Source organism: Euleptes europaea, chromosome 11, assembly GCF_029931775.1.
Source record: "Euleptes europaea isolate rEulEur1 chromosome 11, rEulEur1.hap1, whole genome shotgun sequence".
NCBI lineage: Eukaryota > Metazoa > Chordata > Lepidosauria > Squamata > Sphaerodactylidae > Euleptes > Euleptes europaea.
Window position 1 is genome coordinate 78,551,294 of NC_079322.1, and position 24,341 is coordinate 78,575,634.

General features: G+C 49.8%; 1 protein-coding gene across 1 annotated transcript in view; it reads left to right on the forward strand.

The window, feature by feature from the left end:
- MYO1G (myosin IG) overlaps positions 1 to 18,955 on the forward strand; it is a 63,925-nt gene extending 44,970 nt beyond the window's left edge. Inside the window, exon 22 of the mRNA XM_056857167.1 lies at positions 18,799 to 18,955. Coding sequence (XP_056713145.1) covers positions 18,799 to 18,955 — 157 coding nt within the window. The remainder of the gene's footprint in view (positions 1 to 18,798) is intronic.
- Positions 18,956 to 24,341: the final 5,386 nt, after the last annotated feature.

A 24,341-nucleotide genomic window follows, 5' to 3' on the forward strand; every position in this document is an offset into this window, starting at 1 on the left:
GTTCCGCATTCTTTTCCTGGGATGTTAGGCTTGCCTGGTGATCTGTTAAACAGGGAAACTCACAAGCGTTCCCCTAAATCTAGGCTCACTTCTGACTGTGGGTCTTTTTACAGTCACTGATCAAGGGCACATGTGGCCTTTCTCCCAAGCTCTGGTTGGTTGGATGGTTGGAGACGTAGCATTACAGGAGCATCTCTAAGCCGGCCTTGAACAGTGGCTCATTCTCCTTCGTCTTCTAGGCATGTCTTTAAACTGGCTTTGGGCAGATTAGCACCTGGAGGGAAGCTGCTATTTTTGATTGGGTGCTTCCGTGAAGGCCCCCTGAGGTCAGCTGGGCAGCTCCCCAATTTAGCCAACGGGCCTGCCACAGCCATTTGAGGAGGGTGTCATTCTTCTGCCCCTTCTCCTTAAGCACCTTCGAGCCAACCGAAGCTGTGATACTTTCGGAGGGTAGCCTTGTTGGTCTGCAGCAGACCAGTTAGATTCGAGTCCAGGAGGGGAGGGGCTGTGGCTCAGTAGTAGAGCATCTGCTTGGCATGCAGAGGGTCCCAGGTTCAATCCCCGGCATCTCCAGTTAAAGGGACTAGGCAAGTAGGTGATGTGAAAGACCCCTGCCTGAGACTCTGGAGAGCTGCTGCCAGTCTGAGGCAGCTTCATGTGTTTACGTGTGTGTTCAGGAACACCTGAGACCAACAAGAGTTTTTGGGTATCAGTTTTAGCTGTGACTCTCCAAAGCGCATACCCCGATGTTGTGGGGTGACTTGTTTGTCTCTGAGGTTTTCCTCTTTCCTTGAATGCAGCTCTGGAGGCTGAGGACAGGCCTTCTGAACCCATTCCCCTCCTGAGATATTTCCTATGAAAAATTCATTTATTTCTTTGGAGAACAGAGCACATTTCCATTTCTATTCCTCTGTCGGATGAAAAACCACCCTTGGGGAAAGCAGTGATTTGTAGGGGAGAAACCACCAGAAGGGAAACTGTTGGCCCCCCTGCCTGGGTGCCAGTTTTATGTTGGAGACTCTGTGGCTGCATTGTAAACAAGGCGAAATTGTAGCCAAAAAGAATCCTGTTTGCGTTGGAAGATGCTGTGCTTTTTGGTACTGGGGGAAAGGTGGAAATGCCATATGGGGGTGCTGTGGGAGAGGCGGTCTGGCCTCCTCAGAAATCCCCCTCCTCCGGCATTCTGTGGAGGCACGCCGACTCCTCTCCCCTTCCAGCTGTCTCTGGTGCAAGCCGCAACTGCGTGCTTGTGACGCAAGGGATGGACAGCCCCGTCTGTGCCGGGATTAGGCTTGACCCTCTTCCCTGGGGACGGCCTCATGCAAATCTGAGTCTGGAGTGGAGAAGCAAGAAGGGGGGGAAGGGGCGTCTGAGCTGGGATTAGCGAAAGGGCGATCCAAAGGCACCCTCTTCTCTTGACGCTGGTGCTCTCCATTCTGCAAGCGGGGGCTCTGTCGCTTCCCGGATGGGGCCTGCTCACGAGGAGGATGGATCTCCGTCTAGGCTCCGGGAGAGCACTACCTGCAGAGAAAGGGGCCGCCCCACTTTCTTTTTCCTTGTGTGAAGTGACTTGTGGGATCAGAAGTGGAGAAGGAGTGTTGTGTGCCTGTGTGTGTTAGCCGTATGATAGAGTTGCCAACCTCCAGGTGGGGCCTGGCGTGCCTTATTTTTGGGGCATTTCTGTGTTGTGGGGTGGCCGTTGCTCAAGTGGGCAAAACGCTACACCAGACAGTGGCTACAAGGCAAGAGAAAAACAGCTAAGGAGTTTACTGGTACATTGAACCATCTGCACAGGAAGTCTTTGGTTCCAGTGCTATTTCAGGCATGAACTAGGGTTCCCAGCCTCCAGGTGGGGCCTGGAGAGCTCCCGGAATCACGACTGATCCCCAGACGACAGAGATCAGTTCCCCTGGAGAAAATGGCTGCTTAGAAGGGTGGGCTGTATGGCATTATGCCCTCCTGGGGTCCCGCTCCTCCCCAGCCCCACCCTCCTCAAGCTCCACTTTTACATCTTCAGGAATTTCTGAGCCTGGAGTTGACAAAACCCTACTGAGAGGCCAGAACCAGCCCTGCTGTTGGGCTCAGAAGGTGATAACTGATGAAGAGAAATGTCCTCTGGTCCCTCTGGCTAGAATACATGAACACATAAAACTGCCTTATACCCTGGGTCCATCAAAGTCAGTATTGTCTACTCAGACTGGCAGCAGCTCTCCAGGGTCTCAGGCAGAGGCCTTTCACATCACCGACTTGCCTGGTTCCTTTAACTGGAGATACCAGAATTGAACCTGGGACTTTCTGCATATCAAGTAGATTCTCTACCACTGAGCCACAGCCCCTCCCCCAGAATTGCTGCTAACAGAGAGATTTTGTGTGTCTGGCCATTTATGCATGGGAGGTTTTGCCTTGGATTTGCCGCTCTCTAGGTGCACATTTTCCCCATCCAAATTCTCAGAACTCTGCATGGGGGCTTATTGTTGAGTTTTGAAAATATGGATGGGGAAAATGTGCATCTAAAGAGTGGCAAATCCAAGGAAAAACCACCCATGCATAAATGGCCTGTGAGTTTGGGGAGGGGCAGAGAAGGAGGGTTTGTTAGGGCTGCCATCCTTCACGTGGTACCTGGAGATCTGCTGCTATTACAATTGTTCTCCAGATGACCAAGATCAGTTCCCCTGGAGAAAAGAGCTGCTTTGGAGGGTGGATTCTATGGCATTATATCCCACTGAAGTCCCTCCCCTGGCTTCTCCCCTCCCTGGTAGAGAAGGCAAGCGAGTGCCAGGCAGGGCAAATGCTGCCCGGGCCCGCTACTCAGCAGCAGGTGGCAGATGGGAGCCCTCTTGCCGCAGAGCCAAGCTGCTACCATCTGCTCCCGACAGCTGCCGCCCCACGGCTGAATCTGACCGGTTGTGGGGAAGAAAAGAGTGATGGAAGGACGGTGTGGAGAGGGGGAGGGAGTGGGCTGTTTACTGTGTGTTTCCCCCAGAGCTTCTCAAAGGAGATTGTGAGGAATTACCACCCAGTCATGGCAGGTTGAAAATGTGGGGGAGGCAGACAGCTGGCCGGGGGTGGGGGAATTGCACAGAGAGCAACTCAGTGGGAGGGTCCGGAATTTGCACGCCCAAGATGATTTCATTCACTTGTGCCTTTAGAAATGTGTAGCCTCTTCTTTGTCCTGGGGCAGCCAAAGTTACGAAGCCAAGATGCAGTAAGCATCAAGACCCCGCCCAAGAATGACAGCGAGACCCATCTCAGGCAGCAGACCCCTGCTAAAGACAATGTAGATACTCCCCATGCCAAAGATTCGAGAAAACCTCCATAAATGACATTAAAAACATGTAAGAGCAAAGAGCACGGTTTAAGAGGACTCCTGGGGAAGAGAGCATGGGTCAGAGCATCTACTTGGTATGCAGAAGGTCCCAGGTTCAATCCCTGGCATCTCCAGTTTAAGGAACCAGGCAAGTAGGTGATGTGAAAGGCCTCTGTGTGAGACCCTGGAGAGCCGCTGCCGGTCTTAGACAATACTGACTTTGATGGACCAAGGGTCTGATTCAGTGTCTGGCAGCTTCCTGTGTTCATGTGGGACCATGAAAACCTAATTCCTCAGCCCCCTCTGGGTGATAAAACTAATATGTAAATCTAGCAAAGTATAACCCAACCGGCCATTTAACAAAAGTAAACAAAAACGTCTTCCCCAAACTGGCATCAGGACCGGCACCAGCTGATCAAGTATGGGGAGGGCATTCCACAGTTGGGGGCCCACAGCCGCGAGGGCCCAGATTCTAGTGGTAGACTGCCTGGCTTCTGCCGTAGACCAAAGAGAAAGCCTGATCTAGGACAAGGGCCTTCACTGATGGACAGGACCACAGAGAAGTGGCAAGCCTCTGGATATCCTGGCAAGGCTTGCCTGCTTCAGCTCTGCCTGGTGGTGCTCTTTAAGGTCTCAGTCACAGAAAGGCCTTTCCCGGCTCTGTGACCTGGACTCCCCTTTTAGTTGGGACACCAAGGATGGCACCTGGGGCTTTGGCAATGGTTATTTTCCTCTTCTTCTTCAAGTGGCTTACGAAGCCCACAAACAAGATGTCCGCAGCAGCATTAGCCTGCCTGTGTTACGCAGCACCTCATATAATGGGCATGCTCCTCTGATTCTGGAGAGAATAGGTGTGCGTCATGACTAGTATCCATTTTGACCAGTAGCCATGGATACCCCTCTGCTCCATGAACATGTCCACTCGCCTCTTAAAGCCTTCCAAGTTGGCAGCCATCACCACACCCTGGGGCAGGGAGTTCCACCATTTAACTATGCATTGTGTGAAAAAATACTTCCTTTGATCAGTTTTGAATCTCTCACCAGCTTCAGCAGTTCTAGTATTATGGGAGAGGGAGAAAAACATCTCCCTGTCCACTCTCTCCAAACCATGCATAATTTTATAGACCACTATCATGTTTCCCCTTAACCACCTTCTTTCCAAGCTAAACAGCCCTAAGTGTTTTAACCGCTCCTCATAGGGCAATTGCTCTTAGCCCCCTTATCATTTGGGTTGCTCTTTTCTGCACCTTCTCAAGCTCTGCAATATCCTTCTTGAGGTTTGGTGACCAGAACTGTACCTGTGGGTGCTTGAACAGTGCCTCAGCGGGAGAGACTATGGAACCCCTAAGCTCTGGAGGGAGGGTCTCCTGTGGTATCCCAGCCAGCCACAACTGAGACACTGGATCAGAATTCCTGAACAGCTCTTTGGTAGACCAACAAGGTCCATAGAGTCATAGAGCTGTGTCTGCATGCAGCGAATCATGTGCATCTGTTGCATGTGGGGATCAGCCCATAGGCTCCATGTCTGTTTCCAACTTGAATGTGTTTTCTATGCAGGATTTTGTTATAGGAGGGCAGAGAACTGTTCCTGTTGGCAGCAGAGAATAGGACTTGCAGTAATGGGTATGAATTACGGGCTGGACATTAGGAAGGAATTTTTTACAGTATGAGTAGTTCAGCAGTGGAATCGGCTGCCTAGGGAGGTGGTGAGCTCCTCCTCTCTGGCAGTCTCCAAGCAGCGGCTGAACAAACACTTGTCAGGGATGCTCTAGACTGATCCTGCATTAAGCAGAGGGTTGGACTAGATGGCATGTAGGGACCCTTCCAGCTCTATGATTCTCTGACTCCTGTTGGTCTCTTCTGAATTAAGATATTGAAATGTATATTGCATAGGAGCAGAAGCAGTTCTTAGAGGTTCTAGCCCACACAGGCTAGAATTTACATCTGCTTTTTAAAATCTTTCTGCTTTCTATATCTGCTTTCTATAACCACTGGTAAATCCTACACTGAAAGATTATCTGTGCTTGCAAACCTAGGCATGCTTTTCTTGTGAGTAAGCTCCATTGAAATCACTGAGATATATGTCCAAGTAGACATGCACAAGGTTAAGCTCTTATCATCACTTGTGAAGGGGTCTGAAGTCTGCAATCTCCGTTTTTTAGAAACGTTTTCAGTTATTCTCTCCTGCCTTTTAGCTAAAATCCATTTAGGTGGCTTATAATCATATCATATAAAAGTAATTTATACAAACAAATTCAGAAGAAGCAGAAGCCCTAAAACAAATAAATTGGCAGGGTTGATACTTCAGCTATTTAAAAAACAGCAAGAAACAAGACAGTTATACAATTCCAGGGGAGAAAGAACCCTTGGGAGGAGCTGGCCGTGGTGCTGAATGGAGAGGGCTTGAATAGACGCTCGCGATGGAATACCGCCTTTCAAATCTACTTTCCATGACAGCTTGTTCTAGAAAGCGGGGGCTGCCCCAAAATATTTTGCCATCCTAAGAGGCTGCGTTGTATGTTCTGGGCTGTTCATCCCAGCATTCCTTGCAGGACGTTGTAGTACAACTTCCAGGTTATGGGCAGCTGCAAGAAGCCTCTGCAACATGGCCAGTGTGTGAGACAGCAGCTTTTAAATGTCATGGGACAACCTTGGCTTATAAGGGAGGCATATCAAAAATTATTTTCATTTGCAATTAATGTTTTGCCCTCTGGAGTCAAGTCATATCGTTTAGGTACTGGATTTAACCGTATGGAGTGGAAATCTACCAGTCTCATGAGTCAAGGCTATCACTGATGTTCTCTAAGGCATGTCTGCTCAACAAACTGAAACTGGTGTAACAGTCATTCCTGCTTCCCCAGGGATGTTATGAACTGAAATTTTCTGGGATGAGAGCTAGGAGTCAGGGAGGGGCTATGACTCAGTGGTAGAGGAATCTTCTTGGCATGCAAAAGGTCCCAGGTTCAACCCCCGGCATCTCCAGTTAGAAGAATCAGACTGTAGGTGATGTGACACACCTCAGCCTGAGACCCTAGAGAGCTGCTGCCAGTCCAAGTAGACAATACTGATCTTGATAGACTGATGGTCTGATTCAGTATAAGGCAGCTTCATGTGTGTTCAATGAGGAGGTCTCAGCATTGCAAGGAATTACAGTTCCCAAGATTCCTTGGGAGAAAAACCATGACAGTGAGCTGCTGGAGAACTTCTGCCTGTCTTAGTCAACACCGACTTTGATGGATGGATGGTTTGTTCCAGTATAGAGCAGCTTCATGAGTTCATGCTTGACAGTAAAAATGCTATAAACCTGGCACAAATTCATTGTGCCAACAGAGGGTGGCACTTGCCATTGTTCAATCCCAATAAATGCTAAAGGGCCACTGCAGAAGGACACCTCACATTTTCTGAACAGCAAGGAAGTCTCTTCAAAACTACAGGGCCAGGAATGAATGTGTGCATTTAATTGCAAAAGTAAAACTATGCATAATTAACATGCATAAAATGTGTGCGAACGTGATGGACGCGTTTCACTTTTGCTAAGACACCGCTCCTGCCATTTCCAAGTGCGAGACTTGAAGCCTCGGCTCTTTGAGAGGTGATCACCCTGTTAAATGAGATTTCAATTTGCACTTCTTAAGGTTTTGACGCCGGAAAGATCTCCTTGCCAACAAAGGTGCCACCAAGGAGAGAACAATTTCCAGCCACGTTGTACCAAGGCTGTACATTTTACTTCCCTGCCAAGATTAAGAGATGCCCACAGTCAATCCTGTGTATTCGGCAGGCATTTATTCTGATTTCTGAGCTCAGAGGTACCTAATGTCTAGGATCAGAATAATGTATGCAAACTGAGTACATTCTTTCTTGGGATTTCAAATGATCTGGAATATTTAAAGAGATACACATAGAGTGGAAACAGATGGAGATATCGCTAAAGTTTTGTCTGCAATCATTAGCATTTATACAGCCCTCTCAATGTTCTGACTGCTTCATAAACATTATTTTGGTAATTCTTACAATAGCCCTGTAAGGTAGGCCAAATTGTAGATGGGGAGCTGAGGCTGAGAGTGTTCCTTTCTAAGACCAGCGATTAATCTTGTGGTTGAGGTGAAATTTGAACCAGGGCTGCCAGCTTGGAGGGCTTTAAGAGGGGAGTGGACATATTCATGGAGGAGAGGGGTATTCATGGCTTAGTTAGAATGGATATTAGTCATGCTGCATACCTATTCTCTCTAGTATCAGAGGAGCATGCCTATTATTTTGGGTGCGGTGGAACACAGGCAGGGTAATGCTGCTGCAGTCGTCTTGCTTGTGGGCTTCCTAGAGGTGCCCGGTTGGCCACTGTGTGAACAGACTGCTGGACTTGATGGGCCTGGGTCTGATCCAGCAGGGCCTTTCTTATGTTCTTAACTCCTCCTCCTCCTTTTACAGTCTGCCCTGGTCTCGATTTCTGGTCCAGTGTCCCAAGTGCAACTGGGATATGAATCCTGATTCTCCCATAGCCTTGCAGTTCCTTCCCATTCTGAGTTATCTGCTCAGGTTGCTGAGCACCCTTTGAACTTCTTCCTCTGGAGCTGGAGCAGGGGAAACCTGCAGATATCTGGGAGCCAGGGAGATGGTTGCTAGGTAACTACCCGAAAGCTTATTAACGGCTGAGACTAAATGGTGAGCCAGGAAGGAAGGAAAGAAAGAAAGAGGAAGGTGGAAAGAAGGTGTTGAAGTGCTCACAGGCAGTGAAGCGGCATGAAGTCCTCCCCCTTATGGGCCTGCCAGCACATCTGGGTAACGGCCACATCCATAATTCCTATTATTCACTAGATATCCATGGAAACAAGACGATCTACCTAGTCTTGGGGAATCATCTTGTTTCCTGTGCTCTTTCCTCCCTTCACACAGAGGGACTCCTTTTATTAATCGATTTCATTATGGATTGTAAGGAGTTCACGTGCTTTTTGTTTCCATGCGTGGAGTGACTTGCATAGGAACAATGTTGAAAAGCACATTTAAAACATGACACAACGAAGCAGGGCAAATAAAAAAGAGTTAACAGAACGACAACAGTCATTAAAAGCAATCCAAACAGGCCACAACGGAACCATCCACCAGATGCTACCCAGGATAGCTCTAAGCAGATTTAATGATTTGTTGGATCCGAACCTCACCAAAAATAGGCAGCTCACAACAAACGAGAAGTCTAAAAATACAGCCTAAAATGTTTTCAATTAAAATCCAAATGACGTCTTTTGAAACAGAGGAAGGCAACCCCTGGCCACCCCACCGGCATGCCAGACCATGTGTCTTGGCACACCGGCTGGTTCTCTGCCCAGATGGCTAAGGAGGTGAGCAGCCCAGAGCAGGAGTCCAAAGAGGCTGCATTGTATTTGGCTGCATGCTTTCTGTGATAGAAACCAAGCTTGGGTGTCCCACACTTTGCCTTATTCATGGGGATTTCACCCAGGCTGAGCTCAGGGGAGAAGGAAGAATCTGGTTAACGGAGGAATGGGAATTCCCCGGATTTGTGAGGGCTGGCAACGAGGTAATCTCTAATGGATGGAAAACTCATGCATGGCTCCAAGAAGCAACCGAGACAGACCGGGGGCAGACCTGAATGAAAGTACCCATGCATAAACGACCCATGACTCGGTGAAGTCCCTGTGAGTTTCATTCTGTGGCACAGCTTAATCACAGGGGAGGGGGTGGGGGTTGAAGTTGGCTCAGGAAACCTGCAGGCGTACTCCGTGTGTGTGTGGAAGTAGGTGGGTTTGATGCACGCTCTTTGGCCCCCACGCACACCAGCCTGGCAGGGGATGGGTGCAGGCTGGCTTAAATGGTGAGCTGCAGAACTGAAAGGCAAAGATTTCCTGGGACTTGCAGATCCCCCCTGCAGCCTGAAATAGAAACTCCAGCAAATGTCGCACAGCGGGAGTCTGCTGAATGGATAAACTCTCCCTTGTGTGGGTGTGTTACATGCTGACAAGTCACTTCCAACTTATGGCGACAGTATGAATTAATGACCTCCAAAATGTCCTTTCATTAACAGCCTTGCTCAGGTCTTGAAGTCCTAGGTTTGTGGCTTCTTTGATGGCATCAGTCCATCTCAGGTTGGGTCTTCCTCTTGTTCTGCTACCTTTGACTTTTCCTAGTATTATTATCTTTTCCAGTGACTCTTGTCTTCTCATAATGTGACCAAAATATGATAGCCTCAGTTTAGTCATTTTAGATTCTAGGGTCAGTTCAGGCTTGATTTGATCTAGAACTCACGTATTTGTCTTTTTGGCCGTCCACAATACCTGTAACACTCTCCTCCAACACCCCATTTCAAAAGAATCCACTTTCTTCCTGTCAGCTTTCTTCATTGCCCAGCTTTCACACCCATACATAGTAATAGGGAATACAATGGCATGAATTAACCTAATCTTGGCGGCCAGTGACACATCCTTACACTTCAGAATCTTTTGTAGCTCCTTCATGGCTGCCCTTCCTAGTCTCAATCTCCTTCTGATTTCTTGGCTGCAGTCTCCCTTTGGGTTGATGATGGAGCCAAGAAAGTCTTCAACAATTTCAATTTCCTCATTGTCAACCTTAAAGTTGAGTAACTGGTTCCATATCCTACAACATTTCACTTTTGGCAGTTCTAGAGCTCAGAATCTCACACACATGAAGCTGCCTCTATCAAGGTCAGTATTGTGTACTCTGACTGGCAGCAGCTCTCCAAGATCTCAGGCAGAGGTCTCACATCAGCTGCTGCCAGATTCTTTTAACTGGAGATGCCAGGAATTGAAGCTGGGACCTTCTGCAGGCCAAGCAGAGGCTCTAGCCCTGAGCCATAGCCCCTAGGCTAACCTAGGCCGGTTCTAGGTGTCCTTGGAAATTGTACAAACATAATGATTCACCTGATGGATTTTCCTTTGTGGATACGGAAACAGAGTGGAGTGATCACAATAATGTAAGCTTCGGCCCTAGACTGCAAAGCTACAGAGGGCCATCTCAAAGTGTCATGTTTCTATGGGAAGCGGAAGAGATGTTGTGGTGGGAGGGGTGGGGGTCTGCGGCAGCCCCTCAGCAGGGACCGTGACTTGATGCTGGAACATGCTGCTGTTATCCAGAGGATCTCTGGCACTGGGCGTGGTTGGGAAACTCCATGCCAAGACTGTCGAGGGCAGTTGTCCCCTGGAATGGAAACGGTCCTGGGCTAGGCAGATCAGTGGTCTGACTCAGTGCAAGGCTCTTATAGAATCATAAATCATAGAATCATAGAGGTGGGAGGGGGCATACAGGCCATCCGGTCCCACCCCCTGCTCAATGCAGGATCAGCCTAGACCATCCCTGTCAAGTGCTTGTCCAGCCTCTCCTTAAGGACTGCCAGTGAGGGGGAGCTCACCACCTCCCTCGGTAGCTGATTCCACTGTTGAATTACTGTAAAAATGTTTTCCTAATATTCAGCCGGTACCTTTCCGCCCACAATTTCTGCCCATTATTGTGAGTCCTATTTCTGCTGCCAACAGCTCCCTGCCCTCCTCTAAGCGACAGCCCTTCAAATACTTAAATTTCTTTCCTCCTAGCACCTTTTGACCAAGAGGCCTATGGCTCCATATAGCCCCAAGCCATAGGGTTGCCAACCTCCAGGTAGTAGCTGGAGATCTCCTGCTATTACAATTGATCTCCAGTCGATAGAGATCAGTTCATCTGGAGAAAATGGCTGCTTTGGCAATTGGACTCTATGGCATTGAATTCCCTCCCCAAACTCCACCCTCCTCAGGCTCCGCCCCAAAAACCTCCCGCCGGTGGTGAAGAGGGATCTGGCAACCCTACCAAGCCCCGATGCTCCCATAACCAGGGGACTCAGCTCCCCCCTGGCTCTTCAGAGCGGCTTGCTAGACTGATTTTGGAGCTTCCTCTCATCCTTTCGGCAGCTGCAGAGGGCTCTTTCTACTCAGCAGGGCTGCGCTAAAAATAGTGCTACAAGAAAGCAGAATTCCCATAACAGGCCCTTTGTTTCCTCCTGCCATGTGAGCTGCCGGGTGGGGGGGAGGATTCCTCCCCATGTATGCGGGTGTGTGGCTTCTTGAAGCTGCTGTGTGCCCTCAGGGCATCTGCCTTCTTTGGCAGGGGGGAAAAGACAGCCAACAAAAGGACAGGAAGTGATGTCACAGACACTAGGGTTGCCAACCTCCAGGTACCAGCTGGCGATCTCCTGCCATTACAAATGACCTCCAGCCGACAGAGATCAGTTCCCCTGGAGAAAATGGCCACTTTGGCAACTGGACTCTATGGCATTGAAGTCCCTCCCCTCCCCAAACCCCGCCCTCCTCAGGCTCAGCCCCAAAAATCTCCTGCTGGTGGCAAAGAGGGACCTGGCAAACCCTAATACAGACCCACTGACGCTTGCAAGTGAGAATTGCCAGGTGGGAGGATGGGGTAGTACATGCCTCACGGCGGGAGCGAAGCTGTCTGCACATGCATCGATAATCTCTTTATCTTCATTTGATATATACAGAGCCGATCACTGGTTTAGGAAGCAGGTTCTGGGATTAAGCTGTGATGATTCCTGTCTAAGGTTGCCAGCTCCGGGTTGGGAAATACCTGGAGATTTTTTTTGGGGGGGAGGGACTTCATTGGGGTATAATGTCATAGACGCTACCTTCCAAAGTGGCCATTTTCTCCAGGGGAACTGATCTCTAGCGCACAGAGATAAGTTGCAATAGCGGGAGATCTCCAGCCACCACCTGGAGGCTGGCAGCCCTAGTCCTGCCTGATTGGGGACTGGTTTGTTTTTTCTGTATGAAAACCTGGGTCTTCAGGAGTTCCGGAATCACTGAAGTGCCATATTCTGTTCATCACAAGTCTGCAGACTCTCTTGTTAGCCAAATTGCCCTTTAACTTGGGGAATTAGCAGGCAGGATGGCAAATTACAATATTTCTTTTTATAGCGGTATCGCAACCTTTGTCTACCAGAGCCCGTAACTGTGACCTCCAAATAAAGACAGAAGCAATAGATTTCCAATTAAAAGTGTTTGTCTTTTTCATTCAAATCAATGATGCAAACACACATACAGAGAATTCTAGGAAGTTTAAAGAGAGGAGTTCAAGCACGAATAGGAGTTGTTGAGGAGGGGTAATATCTACCTTCAGATGCGGTGTTGTCCAAGTTCACGTAGACTAAGACAGATTGAAAGTTAAAACCAAGATGGGGGCAGGGGTTCCCGTAGACTTGACCAGCAAGGCGGAAGGGAGCGTGGTCGGGCTGCGCAAAACCCAAACCGACAGAGTAACGGCAAAGGTGCCAGGAAAGACCTAAGGTAAAAATGATGGGATGGGGGCACCCCAGATATACTGTTTTTCTGGGGGCGGGGAGAGGAGATTCACCCCTCCTAGGTTCCCAGGTGACAAAAGGTGACCAAAGGATTAATCTGTGGCTACTGGGGGGGGGGTAGTGAAAATTTGGAAATCTATTCTGATTCCGATGGCTTTTGCAACCCTGGAGGAACTGGAAATTCTCTGCTGAAGTGATTAACATTCTGGAACAATGGGTGCGATCTGTGCAAACGTCCTGGGAGCGCTGCTGCATAGCGGGAAGAACGACTCATCTTGATATCAGGATCACTGTTGACGGCCCATTAAGCTGTGGATGTTGCAAAGGGGGGGTGTTTGGCACTGACTATGTGACTGTCTGCTTTCCATGGCATGGCTGCGGCTGGAACAGTGGTTGTACAGGAACATGGCTTCTCTCAGGTTCACCGGAGACTGCCTTTGCATCTGCTTCCTAGCTGCTAGCTGCACGGCGCTCGCAGGAGCGGCCGAGTCCGTGACAATGGAGCGCGCAGCGACCGTCCCGTAGCATTTGGGGCGGGCGCACGGCCAGAACAGTAGTCGAGTGCCTGCATAGCGGGTTGCCAGGTCCAGTCCAGGAGTTTTAGGCGGCCCATATGCTATCACTCTGGCTCCTGAGAACAGAGTAAACCCTTAGCCCATTTTCTGGCTATGGTTGCCAACTCCAGGTTGGGAAATTCTTGGAGAACTGGGGGTGGAGCCTGGGGAGGGTGCGGTTTGGCATGAGGAGAGACTGCAGCAGGGTATAATGCCATGAATTCCACCCTCCAAAGCAGTCATTTTCTCCAGGTTAGAGTGGAGATGCCAGTCATAATACTAGATGGCGGGGTCATCTGCTGAAGCTGGAGGGGGAGAGATTCAAAACAGATAAAAGGAAGTAGTTCTTCATACAACGCCTAGTTAAATTGTGGAACTCCCTGCCACAGGATGTGGTGATGGCTGCCAACTTGGAAGGCTTTCAGAGGGGAGTGGACATGTTCATGAAGGAGAGGGGTATTCGTGGCTACTGGACAAAATGAATACTAGTCATGATGCATGCCTATTCTCTCCAAGATCGGAGGAGCATGCCTATTATATTAGGTGCTAGAAACACAGGCAGGACAATGCTGCTGCAGTCGTCTTGCTTGTGGGCTTCCTAGAGGCACCTGGTTGGCCACTATGTGGACAGACTGCTGGACTGGATGGACCTTGGCCTGATCCAGCAGGGCCTTTCTTATGTTCTTAGTTGTAAGACGATGTTCTTGCTTCTTGACACCTCTCAGCTCCACTGGCAGATTTGTACTCAAGCCCCTTTACCATTGGCATCAGCATTTCGTTCATATGCCTCCCCCACCCCTCTCCAAGCTGGGGTATTCCCAGGCCTTCCCCACCCTGGCAGTCTTCTTTCAGAGGGCGGAAGGAGGCCCGTGGAAGGCAGATGTCAGCCACGGGGGATCAATTACCCAGACTGAAAAGACACAGGCCCACCCGGGGTCAGAGGTCGCCTTCCAGATGGCAGCACATGTGTCGCACAAAAGGGGCGGCTGCCAAGGGGCGGGGAAAGCGGGGGGGGGGTGTCTCTGAGGAAGGAGCTCTCCTACAGGCAGGTCAGTGAATCAGAATTCAGATCCCCAATCTGAAGCGTGACTTGGAAATCCTTTGTCCCTCTTGCCTGTCCAAATGCTGCATAAGGCTTTAGAGCTGCAAGCCGCTCATAGTAGAGAAGTCCCGCTGTTATTTCTGCCGCAGCATAAATATTGCCGGTATCATGGCAATGGGCTTGCAGCTGGCAGTGGACTGGTAGTTTGTGCCCATTTCTCTCAAGCCTACCCAGCCTGGCAGCAAGATTTAAGTAGCCCCTTAAGCACATAAAACTCTAGATTAGGGTTTCCAGGTCCCTCTTTGCCACCGGCGGGAGGTTTTTGGGGCAGAGCCTCAAGAGGGCGGGGTTTGGGGAGGGACTTCAATGCCATGGCTGGAGATCAGTTGTAATAGTAGGAGATTTCCAGCTAGTACCTGGCGGTTGGCAATGCTACTCTAGATGGCTAATCCATGGGGGTTGAACTGTGATGGGACTGGGTCCTTTGCAACTGGTAGGGCTGGAGAAGTTTGGGCCTTCTGAGATTATAGAAATAATGACTCATGTGTGGAGGTTGATATTATGGAACAGGGGTCCCCCAACGTGGTGGCCATGGGCACCGTAGTGCCCGCTGCCCCCTTTTCTGGCACACCCCAAGTGTTTTTGGAAAGTGGGCAGGGCCAGGTGGGGGCGTTTCCCCAGGAAGGTTTCTGACTGGCCATGCAGATTTTTACAAATGTTGCTTTGGCAGCAACTACCAGAGAGCCAGTGTGGTGTAGTGGTTAAGAGCGGTGGACTCTGATCTGGAGAACTGGGTTTGATTCCCCACTCCTCCTCATGAGCGGCAGACTCTAATCTGGTGAACTGGATTTGTTTCCCTACTCCTACCTGTGAAGCCATCTGGGTGACCTTGGGCTAGTCACTGCTCTCTCCAGATTCTCTCAGCCCCACCTACCTTGCAAGGTGTGTGTTGTGGGGAGGGGAAGGGAAGGGAAGAAGGTTGTAAGCAGATTTGATTCTCCTTAAAAGGGGGAGAAAGTCGACATATAAAAACCTACTCTTCTTCTGCCACCACAGCACAAGGATCTTCACCGTGTGACTGTAGGTAAGCTGCAACAGCCATTTGGTGGCTGGCTTTGACTCCTGTGGCGGCTGTTTTCTGGCTGCACCCACCACGCTGTGAGAGGATTCCTACGGTCCCTACAGGCGGAAAACGGTTGGAGACCCCGTCCGGTGTGGGGAAAGCAAACTCTTTTTCTCCTTTTCCCATAATACCAGAACTTTGGGGGGGGGGTCACTCAATGAAATTAACATACAATGCATACTTTTGGTGCCACAAACTGTGGCTGTGTAGATGGCTTTAAAAGGAGACCAGCCTCATGAATGCATGAGGAGAGATGTATAACTGAGCTGGGTAAATGGAACCTCCATGGTCCAAGGCTGTGTACCACTAAATGCCCTGGCCATGGAGGCAGTACTAGCAGAGGCCTCTCACCTCGTCACCCTGGTAGTGGGCAACCTGGGGGTTTCTGGTTGGCAACTGGGACGAAATGGATGTGGCATTTTACGGAGCCCCCTTGGCCAAATCCAGCAGGGCTCTTCATAACGGGCTCCGCTTCTGACTTTTCGAGGGAGCGGGGTGCTTCCTTTCAGCCCAGTCTCCCCTACCAGCCTGCCCTGGCTCCTCTGCCTGGGACGAGCCGATCCCTTCCAGGTGATTCTTTGAGTGCCAACATCCTGATGCCATATTTGGACAGCCAGAAAGTGCTAGGGACCCCGTTGCCATGGCACTGGCTGAGTGCCCGGTTGCCATGGCGATGGTTGGCCAGGGAGAGACGGATGGGTTTGGGATAAGTTTAGACGTGGGTTAAACGCTCCGGTCCATCTGCCGAGGGAGGGGGCAGATTCTCCATCATGAGAAGAGAGGCCGTCTCTCCAGGCGGCCGCCTGTGGGCCGGAGGTTCTGTTATCATTGCGGATCACGGTACCATAGGGGGGCAGGGGACCCTAAAACCCCTTCAGGCGCCCACATGGGGCAAGTGCCTGACTCTTTGGGATAGGGATGCCAGCTACGGGTTGGGAAATACCTGGAGATTTTGGGGGTGGAGCCTGAGGAAGGGAGGGTTTGGGGAGGGGATGGACTTCAATGGGGTGAATTGCCATAGAGTCTATCTTCCAAAGTGGCCATTTTTTCCGGGTGAACTGATCTCCGTCACCTGGAGATCAGTTGTAATCCCAGGAGATCTCCAGCCACCACTTGGAGGTTCTCGAGTCCACTCGTTTGCATCTCTCCCCGCTCAAACACTTGGGGTTGTGTTTTGCAAACTTTGGATCTCAGGGCTACAGGGGTTTCTTTCCTTTCTGGATTAAAACTGGAGGCCTCATTTCATTTGCTTGCAACACACAAGAACCTGCATATGTCTTCCTTTGATCAGCTCCTAGAGCAATTTTTGGGCCCACACACACACCCTGCTGATACTGTGGGCTGGCCCACTTAATATTGCCTCCTGGCATCTCCCTTTCCTTTTTAGCCCACTATGACAGATGCTTCAAGGATTCTCCCATCATGCCCGTCAGCTGCAGCACGTGCAGCATCAGGGAACCCTGGGGTATCCTCCCTCCCTCAAGATGGTGTCACTGTCCATACACTGGGGGGGAATCAACATTACATGAGCGAGTGTGGTATAGTGGTTAAGAGCAGTGGTTTGGAGCAGTGGACTCTGATCTGGAGAACTGGGTTTGTTTCTCCACTCCTCCACATGAGCGGCATAGGCTAATCTGGTGAACCGGGTTGGTTTCTCCACTACTACATATGAAGCCAGCTGGGTGACCTTGGCTAGTCACAGCTCCATTTGAGCTCTCTCAGCCCCACCTACCTCACAGGGTGTCTGTTGTGGGGAAGGGAACGGAAGATGATTGTAAGCCAGTTTGATTCTGCCTTAAGTGGTAGAGAAAGTCAGCATATAAAAGCCAACTCTTCTTCTTCTACATGGGATCTGCCTGCTCCAAAGGGCAGAAAGCAGTAGATTCATGGACAAAAGAGCTTAATATTGCAACGTGTCCTCCCTGCCCCCATTGTGTCATATTGTTTGGGTACCACCATGTGGGAGATCAAAAGAAGAGCCCCCGCCGACTGCCATTTGGGCAGGCCCCTCCCCAGCCTGAACGCTTCAGAGCTTTTGCTTTTTATTTTCCAGGAAAATAAAGAGACTCCATACCTTACAAAGGGCGCTCTTCCCTGCCTTCCATTGGAAGGCTTTAAGAGAGGAGTGGACATGTTCACGGAGGAGAGGGCTATTCATGGCTACTAGTCAAAATGGATGCTAGTCATGATGCAGACCTATTCTCTCCAGGATCAGAGGAGCAGGCCTGTCATATGAGGTGCTGTGGAGCACAGCCAGGATAATGCTGCTGCAGTCGTCTTGTTTGTGGGCTTCCTAGAAGCACCTGGTTGGCCACTGGGTGAACAGACTGCTGGACTTGATGGACCTTGCTTGGATCCGGCATGGCTTTTTTTACGTTCGTATGAATACTAGTCATTATACATGCCTATTCTCTACAGTATCAAAGGAATATGCCCATTATATTAGGTGCTGTGGAAAACAGGCAGAATAATGCTGCTACAGTCTTGTTTTGGGGTTCCTAGAGGCACCTGGTTGGCCACTGTGTGAACAGACTGCTGGACTTGATGGGCCTGGGTCTGATCCAGAAGGGCCTTTCTTATGTTCTTATGGATATTAGTAATGATGCACACCTATTCTCTCCAGTATCAAGAGGAGAATGCCTATCATATTAGGTACTGTAAAGGAACACAGGCAGGATAATGCTGCTGAGGTCATCTTGTTTGTGGGCTTCCTGGAGGCACCTGGTTGGCCACTGTGGGAACAGGCTGCTGCACTGGATGGGCCTTGGTCTGATCCAGCAGGGCCTTTCTTACGTTCTTGTGTTACAGCTGTGGTTGTTTTTTTGATGATGCTAGGAGAAGTAGCAGAAACTATTGGGGATCTTTCCTGTGGCTGCTTCCCACTGCAAAGCCTTTCTTTTGGAGGCCTGCCAAAATTATGAGTTGCCCCTTTTCCAAAGAAAAGTAAAAACACACACACAAACAGAACATTGTCAATGGCTGGGGCTGTTTTTGTGTGTGTTTGTGTGCTTTGGTGTATCATATATTCTAATGGTTAACCGTGGCCTGATCTGCGGATACTTAAATCCACAAATCAGGGCCATAGACTAAAACAATTGATTTAAAATGATTGATGAGCCAGTGTTATGTAGGACTAGGATCTGCGAGATCCAGATTCAAATCCCCCACTCTGCTATGGAAGCTTGATGGGTAACCTGGGACCAGTCACACACTCTCAGCCTGGCCCACCTCACAGGGTTGTTGTGATGATAAAATGGAGGTGGGGAGAATGATGTGAGCCACTTTGGTGGGAAAGGTGAGGTATAAATGAAGTCAGTAAATAAGTAAATTTTTAAAATCTGAGTCTTCATAGAGATTCCTCTCTCTAGCTTAGCCCTGCTTCTTTCTCTAAACAAATGTCTCCGTCGTCCTTGCTGCCCGGTCTGCAGAGAGTTCCACTGACCCTCCTCCCTCTCCCCACCCCAGGTCAAAGCTGGAGCTGCGGGTTCAAGTGTCGGACTGCATCCAGCTCAGCCTGAAAGGAAGGAAGAGGCTGGTGTGTGTAGAGACGAGCAACGGGGAAGCCCAGCCCAACTTTGCCAAGAATCGGGACGGTTTTGTGCTTTACTCGCCGAGGAGATGAACTGAGGATGGAAGGACAGCTGGCCAGGAGGTGTGAAGGCTCAGAGCACGGGGAGAGGCCCAAGACCTTGAGGACTCCAAGCCCTGGCATTCCAGTGCTCTGGGGGAGCTGTCTACTCCGGTTTGAATCCCCACTCCCCCATGGAAGCTCCCTAGGTGACCTTGGGCCAGTTCCCCTGCCTCACAGGGTTGTTGTGAGGATAAAACAGAGAACAATACAAGTCGCTTTGGACCACATGGGGGAGAAAGGCGGAGTATAAGTAAAAATAAATAAAATGAATAAATAATAATTACATTTGCAGCCCATCCAGAATAGGGGAAAATCTCCACACATGTATCAAGGAACCTTCATATTCACCCCCTTCTAGTGTGATGAGATGAGTTGCTTTTGGGGGTAGGCAGCGGCACGTTGAGGACTTTTAAAGAAGTACATAATTTTGGTATCCCCCAATTAAAAAGGATGCTCTGTGGAAGTTTTGCGGGCTCCCTTCTCCTTGGAAGAGGAGAGCTTTGGTGTCTTTGTAATAAACTGTGATGGGAAAGACCTCGGCCTGAGATCCTGCCTACAAGCCACACAATGACAGGGGATGGTGTGTCGCTAGGGTCGCCAGCCCCTGTCTTGGAAATCTCTAGATATTAGGAGGTGGAGCCTGGGGAGGGCAGGGTTTGGTGAACGAAGGGAAGGGACTTCAGTGGGGCATAATGCCATAGAGTCCACCCTCCAAAGCAGCGTTTTCTCCAGGGGAACTGATCTCTGCAGTCTGGAGATCAGTTGTAATTCCAGGAGATCTCCAGGCCCCACCTGGAGGATGGCAACCTTATATGTAACCCATCAAACTCCTCTTGGTTTTGCTATTTGAAACTGTGGCTCCCTGCTTGGACACTAATATTTTTAAGAAGAAAAGAAGAAGAGTTGGTTTTTATATGCCGACTTTCCCTGTCACTTAAGGAAGACTCAAACCAGCTTACAATCGCCTTTCCCTCCCCACAACAGACACCATGGGAGGTAGGTGGGGCTGAGAGAGCTCTAAGAGAGCTGTGACTAGCCCAAGGTCACCCAGCTGGCTTAATGTATAGGAGTGGGGAATCAAACCCGGTTCTCTAGATCAAAGTTCACCACTCCAAACCACCGCTCTTTATCGCTACACCACGCTGGCTCTCAAGACATTTCATTTAAAAACACAGTTAAACTGATGTTAGCCAAATTGCCCTTTAACTTGGGGATTAACGTTCTGGAACAATGGGTGCGTTCTCTGCAAACGTCCGGGGATCGCTGCTGCATAACTGGAGGAACGACTCATCACTGATATCAGGATCGCTGCTGATTGCCCATTATGCTGCTGATGTTGCAATGGGAAAGGGGGGTGTTGGCACTGACTACGTGACTGTCTACTTTCCACGACATGGCTGCTGTTGGAACAGTGATTGCACAGGAACATGGAGTCTCTCAGGTTCACTGGAGGTTGCCCTTGCATCGGTTTCCTAGCTGCTGGCTGCATGGAGCTCGCAGGAGCGGCCGTGTCAGTTTCAACGGAGCGCACAGCGGCCGTCCCGTAGTGTTTGGGGTAGGCGCGCAGCTGGAACAGTAGTCGTGTGCCTACATATAGGGTTGCCAGGTCCAGTCCAGGAGTTTAGGCTGCCCGTATGCTTTCACTGAGAATCCCCAAACAAGGAGTCTGGTTTCAAAAAGCACAGCTAAGTGGAGGTTGAAGAGTTAAACCCCCCTCTCTCTTCTGTGTAGGGCCTGGATCTTCAGGTCTTTGAGCTCCAGTGACCAAGCCTGGTCCACTGGCTGCCCACTGCTGTTACAAACCTTCTGGGTAGGAGGTTCTTCTGATTTTCTACAGTTCTGGATTTGTTTCACTTCCTTATGTGGTAGATATACCCCGGGGATTGGGGCCAGCATCTGTAGGCAGAAGCCGTTGCAAAGAATCATGGTTGGGACTTTGCCGCACTTCCGACCCCGCGGGAAGCCCACCCTCTGGCATGCAGCAAACCAACAGTGAGAAGTTCACAGCAGTATTGCTGGTCCCCCCACCCCGCAATCTATAATTCCTCCCATTGAATGATTCAAGGCAACGTGAATCACAGGGAAGAGGAAATTACCATTAATGAGCACAATCATGAATAGACCCTAGGAGAAGAATGGGGGGACCTTAGGTGGCTTTTATGTCAGAACGACAAGCCTGTTGGCGTGGGGACACGTTTCTGAGAATTTCCTCTCCTTCGGTACCCAGCCAGTCTCGTCATTCAGAAGCGACAGGTGTTGCCAAATACGTCAGCCAATGACAGAAAGATGAGACAGATTGCTCATTTTGTGAGTCAACTGAGGACACCAACCCAGGAACAGCCTCCAAAATCGATAGTGTGGAGGCTGTAGAATCTTTTCCCACTAGATTTTTTAAGCATAGGCCAGTGGGTCTGAGCTCGGTGGCTTTGCATACAGGAGGTCCGAGATTCACCTCCGGGCAGGAGGGCTGGAGCCCTCTGGCTTGCCAGTGCCAGGCAGGCTGGATACCAGATGGCCCTGTTCTGACTCAGAATCAGAAGGCAAAGTTATGGCTTGGATGATGCACTCCCCACGTCCCGATGCAACAACAAGAAACACACGGGATCGTGCCACAGGGCTTTCGTTTGAAAGAGAAATAACTAGAGACTTCGGGGCCAAACCAGACGGGACGGCATCCTTGGGGCTGCCACAAGGCCCACCGAGTAGAGCTCTTGCTCCCCCCGCGTGCTTTTTCAAATACCAAAACAGCCCTGCATTGGGGGTGTTGCAGCCGTTTTGGTACTTGCCAAAGCGCGGCTGGGGGAACAAGAACACCTCAGCCTGTCACACTGTGATTGCGGCATTTTAATTCACTTTAAAACGGCAGCAGCGTCCTCATGGCAGCCATCAAGGATTCTGTTATATCTAGTTTGGCTCATACAGTGTCTTTTTGGTATCTATTTGTAAAATGTATAAGCAGAACATTGTAAAAGCAAATGGAGGCCACCAGCAGCAGGTAGCACAACAGCTAGTCCTGCACCGGATTCTCCTCGGCACCCTCTAGTTTCAGCCAGCTCCAGTTTAAAACTCACATCTCTCCTTGATTCAAACTGCAGCTGCAGTCTTAGCCCACGCAGGCCCCCTCTGACCCCACCATGCAAATAGAAACCATCAGTTTCCAATGAGAAAATATCATCTGATTGTCCTTGACCGTGATCAAGCATAGGAGGCGTTGTAAGTATGCTGACGACCACCTGCTCTGCTGCTCCTCGTCCTGGTCAAATCCAGATGAGGTGGTGGTTGTTCAGAATTTGTCCTGGATACATTAATGGGCTGGAGCGGAACCAGTAAACTGTAGCTAGATCCAAGCAAGAATGGAGGTTCATCTGACTAAGGAACAGGGATCTGACCTGTACTAAAGGAAGAAAAATATGGAGGTGCTTTCAGAGCTGACCTGGCAGGTGAATGCTCAGGTGACACCTGGGGGGTGGAAGCGCTTTTGGTTAGTGTACCATGTGAAGCCATTCCTGGGAGAGCAGGATGTAGCCACAGGTATGTATGCTCTAATAAATTCGGATGAGATTATTTCAGTGCATTAAACATGGGGTGGCCACAGGAGTGTGTTGGTATTTTCAGCTGGTGAAAATGCAGTACTGAAGTTGCTGACTAGACTAGGAAGTTCAGGTCATGTTATTGCCAGTCTTCAGAGGTCTCCGTTAGGTTCCATTTTAATTCAGGCACTGTTCACAGTACTCATTTTTACCTCTAGAACCATAAAGGGTATGGAAAATCCCATGCAAAGCTTTCTGATGGTTAAGATGTTTAATGGAGGCTTTTTCCTAGCCCTTTTCATCTTCAGAGGTAAGGAAGATAGCTGCTAGAAACAGGGTATTTTCTGCTGTGGCACCCCATTTACGGAATACCCTCCCTACAGCTATTTGTCAGGTCCCTACTGAATAGTTTTTAGGCTATTCCTTTTGCACAAGTGTGTTGATAGGACTTGATTAAAGATGTTGTTTCATGTCCATGCAGGCTTCTATATGTGTGGTTCTTATTTTTTACTGTCTCAAGGCTATTGTGAACAGAGTATGCCTATGATAGAAACATAGAGCTGGAAGGGACCACGAGGGTCATCTAGTCCAGCCCATTCATTCATCCTGACCTGGATGGCCCAGGCTAGACTGATCTCGTCACATCTTGGAAGCTAAGCACAGCTGGCGCTGGTTAGTACTTGGATGGGAGAATCATAGAGATGGAAGGGACCACCAGGGCCATCTAGTCCAACCCCCTGCATAACGCAGGAAATTCACAACTACCCCCCTCCACACCCCAGTGATCCCCTACTCCATGCCCTCTGGGGTTGTGTGGGGGAAGTAGTTGTGAATGTCCTGCATTGTGCAGGGGGTTGGACTAGAGCCAGCATGATGTAGTGGTTAAGAGAGGGGGTTTGGAGCTGTGGAGTCTGATCTGGAGAACCAGGTTTGATTCCCCACTCCTCCATGAGAGGCGGGCGCTAATCTGGTGAGCTGGATTTGTTTCCCCATTCCTCCACATGAAGCCAGCTGGGTGACCTTGGGCTAGTCACAGCTCTTTTAGAGCTCTCTTGGCCCCACCCACCTCACAGGGTGTCTGTTGTGGGGAGGGGGAGGGATTGTAAGCTGGTTTGAGTCTCCCTTAAGTGGTAGAGAAAGTCGGCCTATAAAAACCAACTCTTCTTCAAGATGGCCCTGGTGGGAGACCACCAGGGAAGTCCAGGGTTGCTACACAAAGGCAAGCAGTGGCAAACCACCTCTGTACATCTCTTGCTTTGAAAACCCTTACAGGGTCGGCAGACGTCTGCTGCAGTTTGTCAGCATTTTCCACCACCCACACAACAGTGGGAAGCAGAGGCAGGACAAAACATTAGAGCATGGCACCCTTCCACAGCTCCCACACTCACCTCCACTCCTGTTTGCTCAGCAAGATGCATTCCATCAGACAGTAGACGTGGCCTTGAATGGTGAAGAAGTTAACGCCTTGGCGCCTGACTCCCACCAGATCTCGGCTGAAGGACCGTGCCGCCAAGCTTATTCTTGGAAACCATCTTTTCTGCACATTCCCAATCCGCTCAGCAAGAAGCTGTCAATGCCCACCCCCGCTGTCCCCCATTTAAAAAAGTTTTCTTGGCACTATGAAAGTTTTCAGGGCAATCTGACCTGCTGGATGGTAGAAAAGCCTCTTTTGGAAGAGTTTCTTTCTCACCTTGCATATGGAATCCCAGCATGCCATAGCTACTCTTCTGGGACTTCAAAGGACAAATGCATTAAACTTAAATCAGGAGGGGCCATGGCTCAGTGGTAGAGCCTCTGCTTGGCATGCAGAAGGTCCCAGGTTCAATCCCCGGCATCTCCAGTTAAAA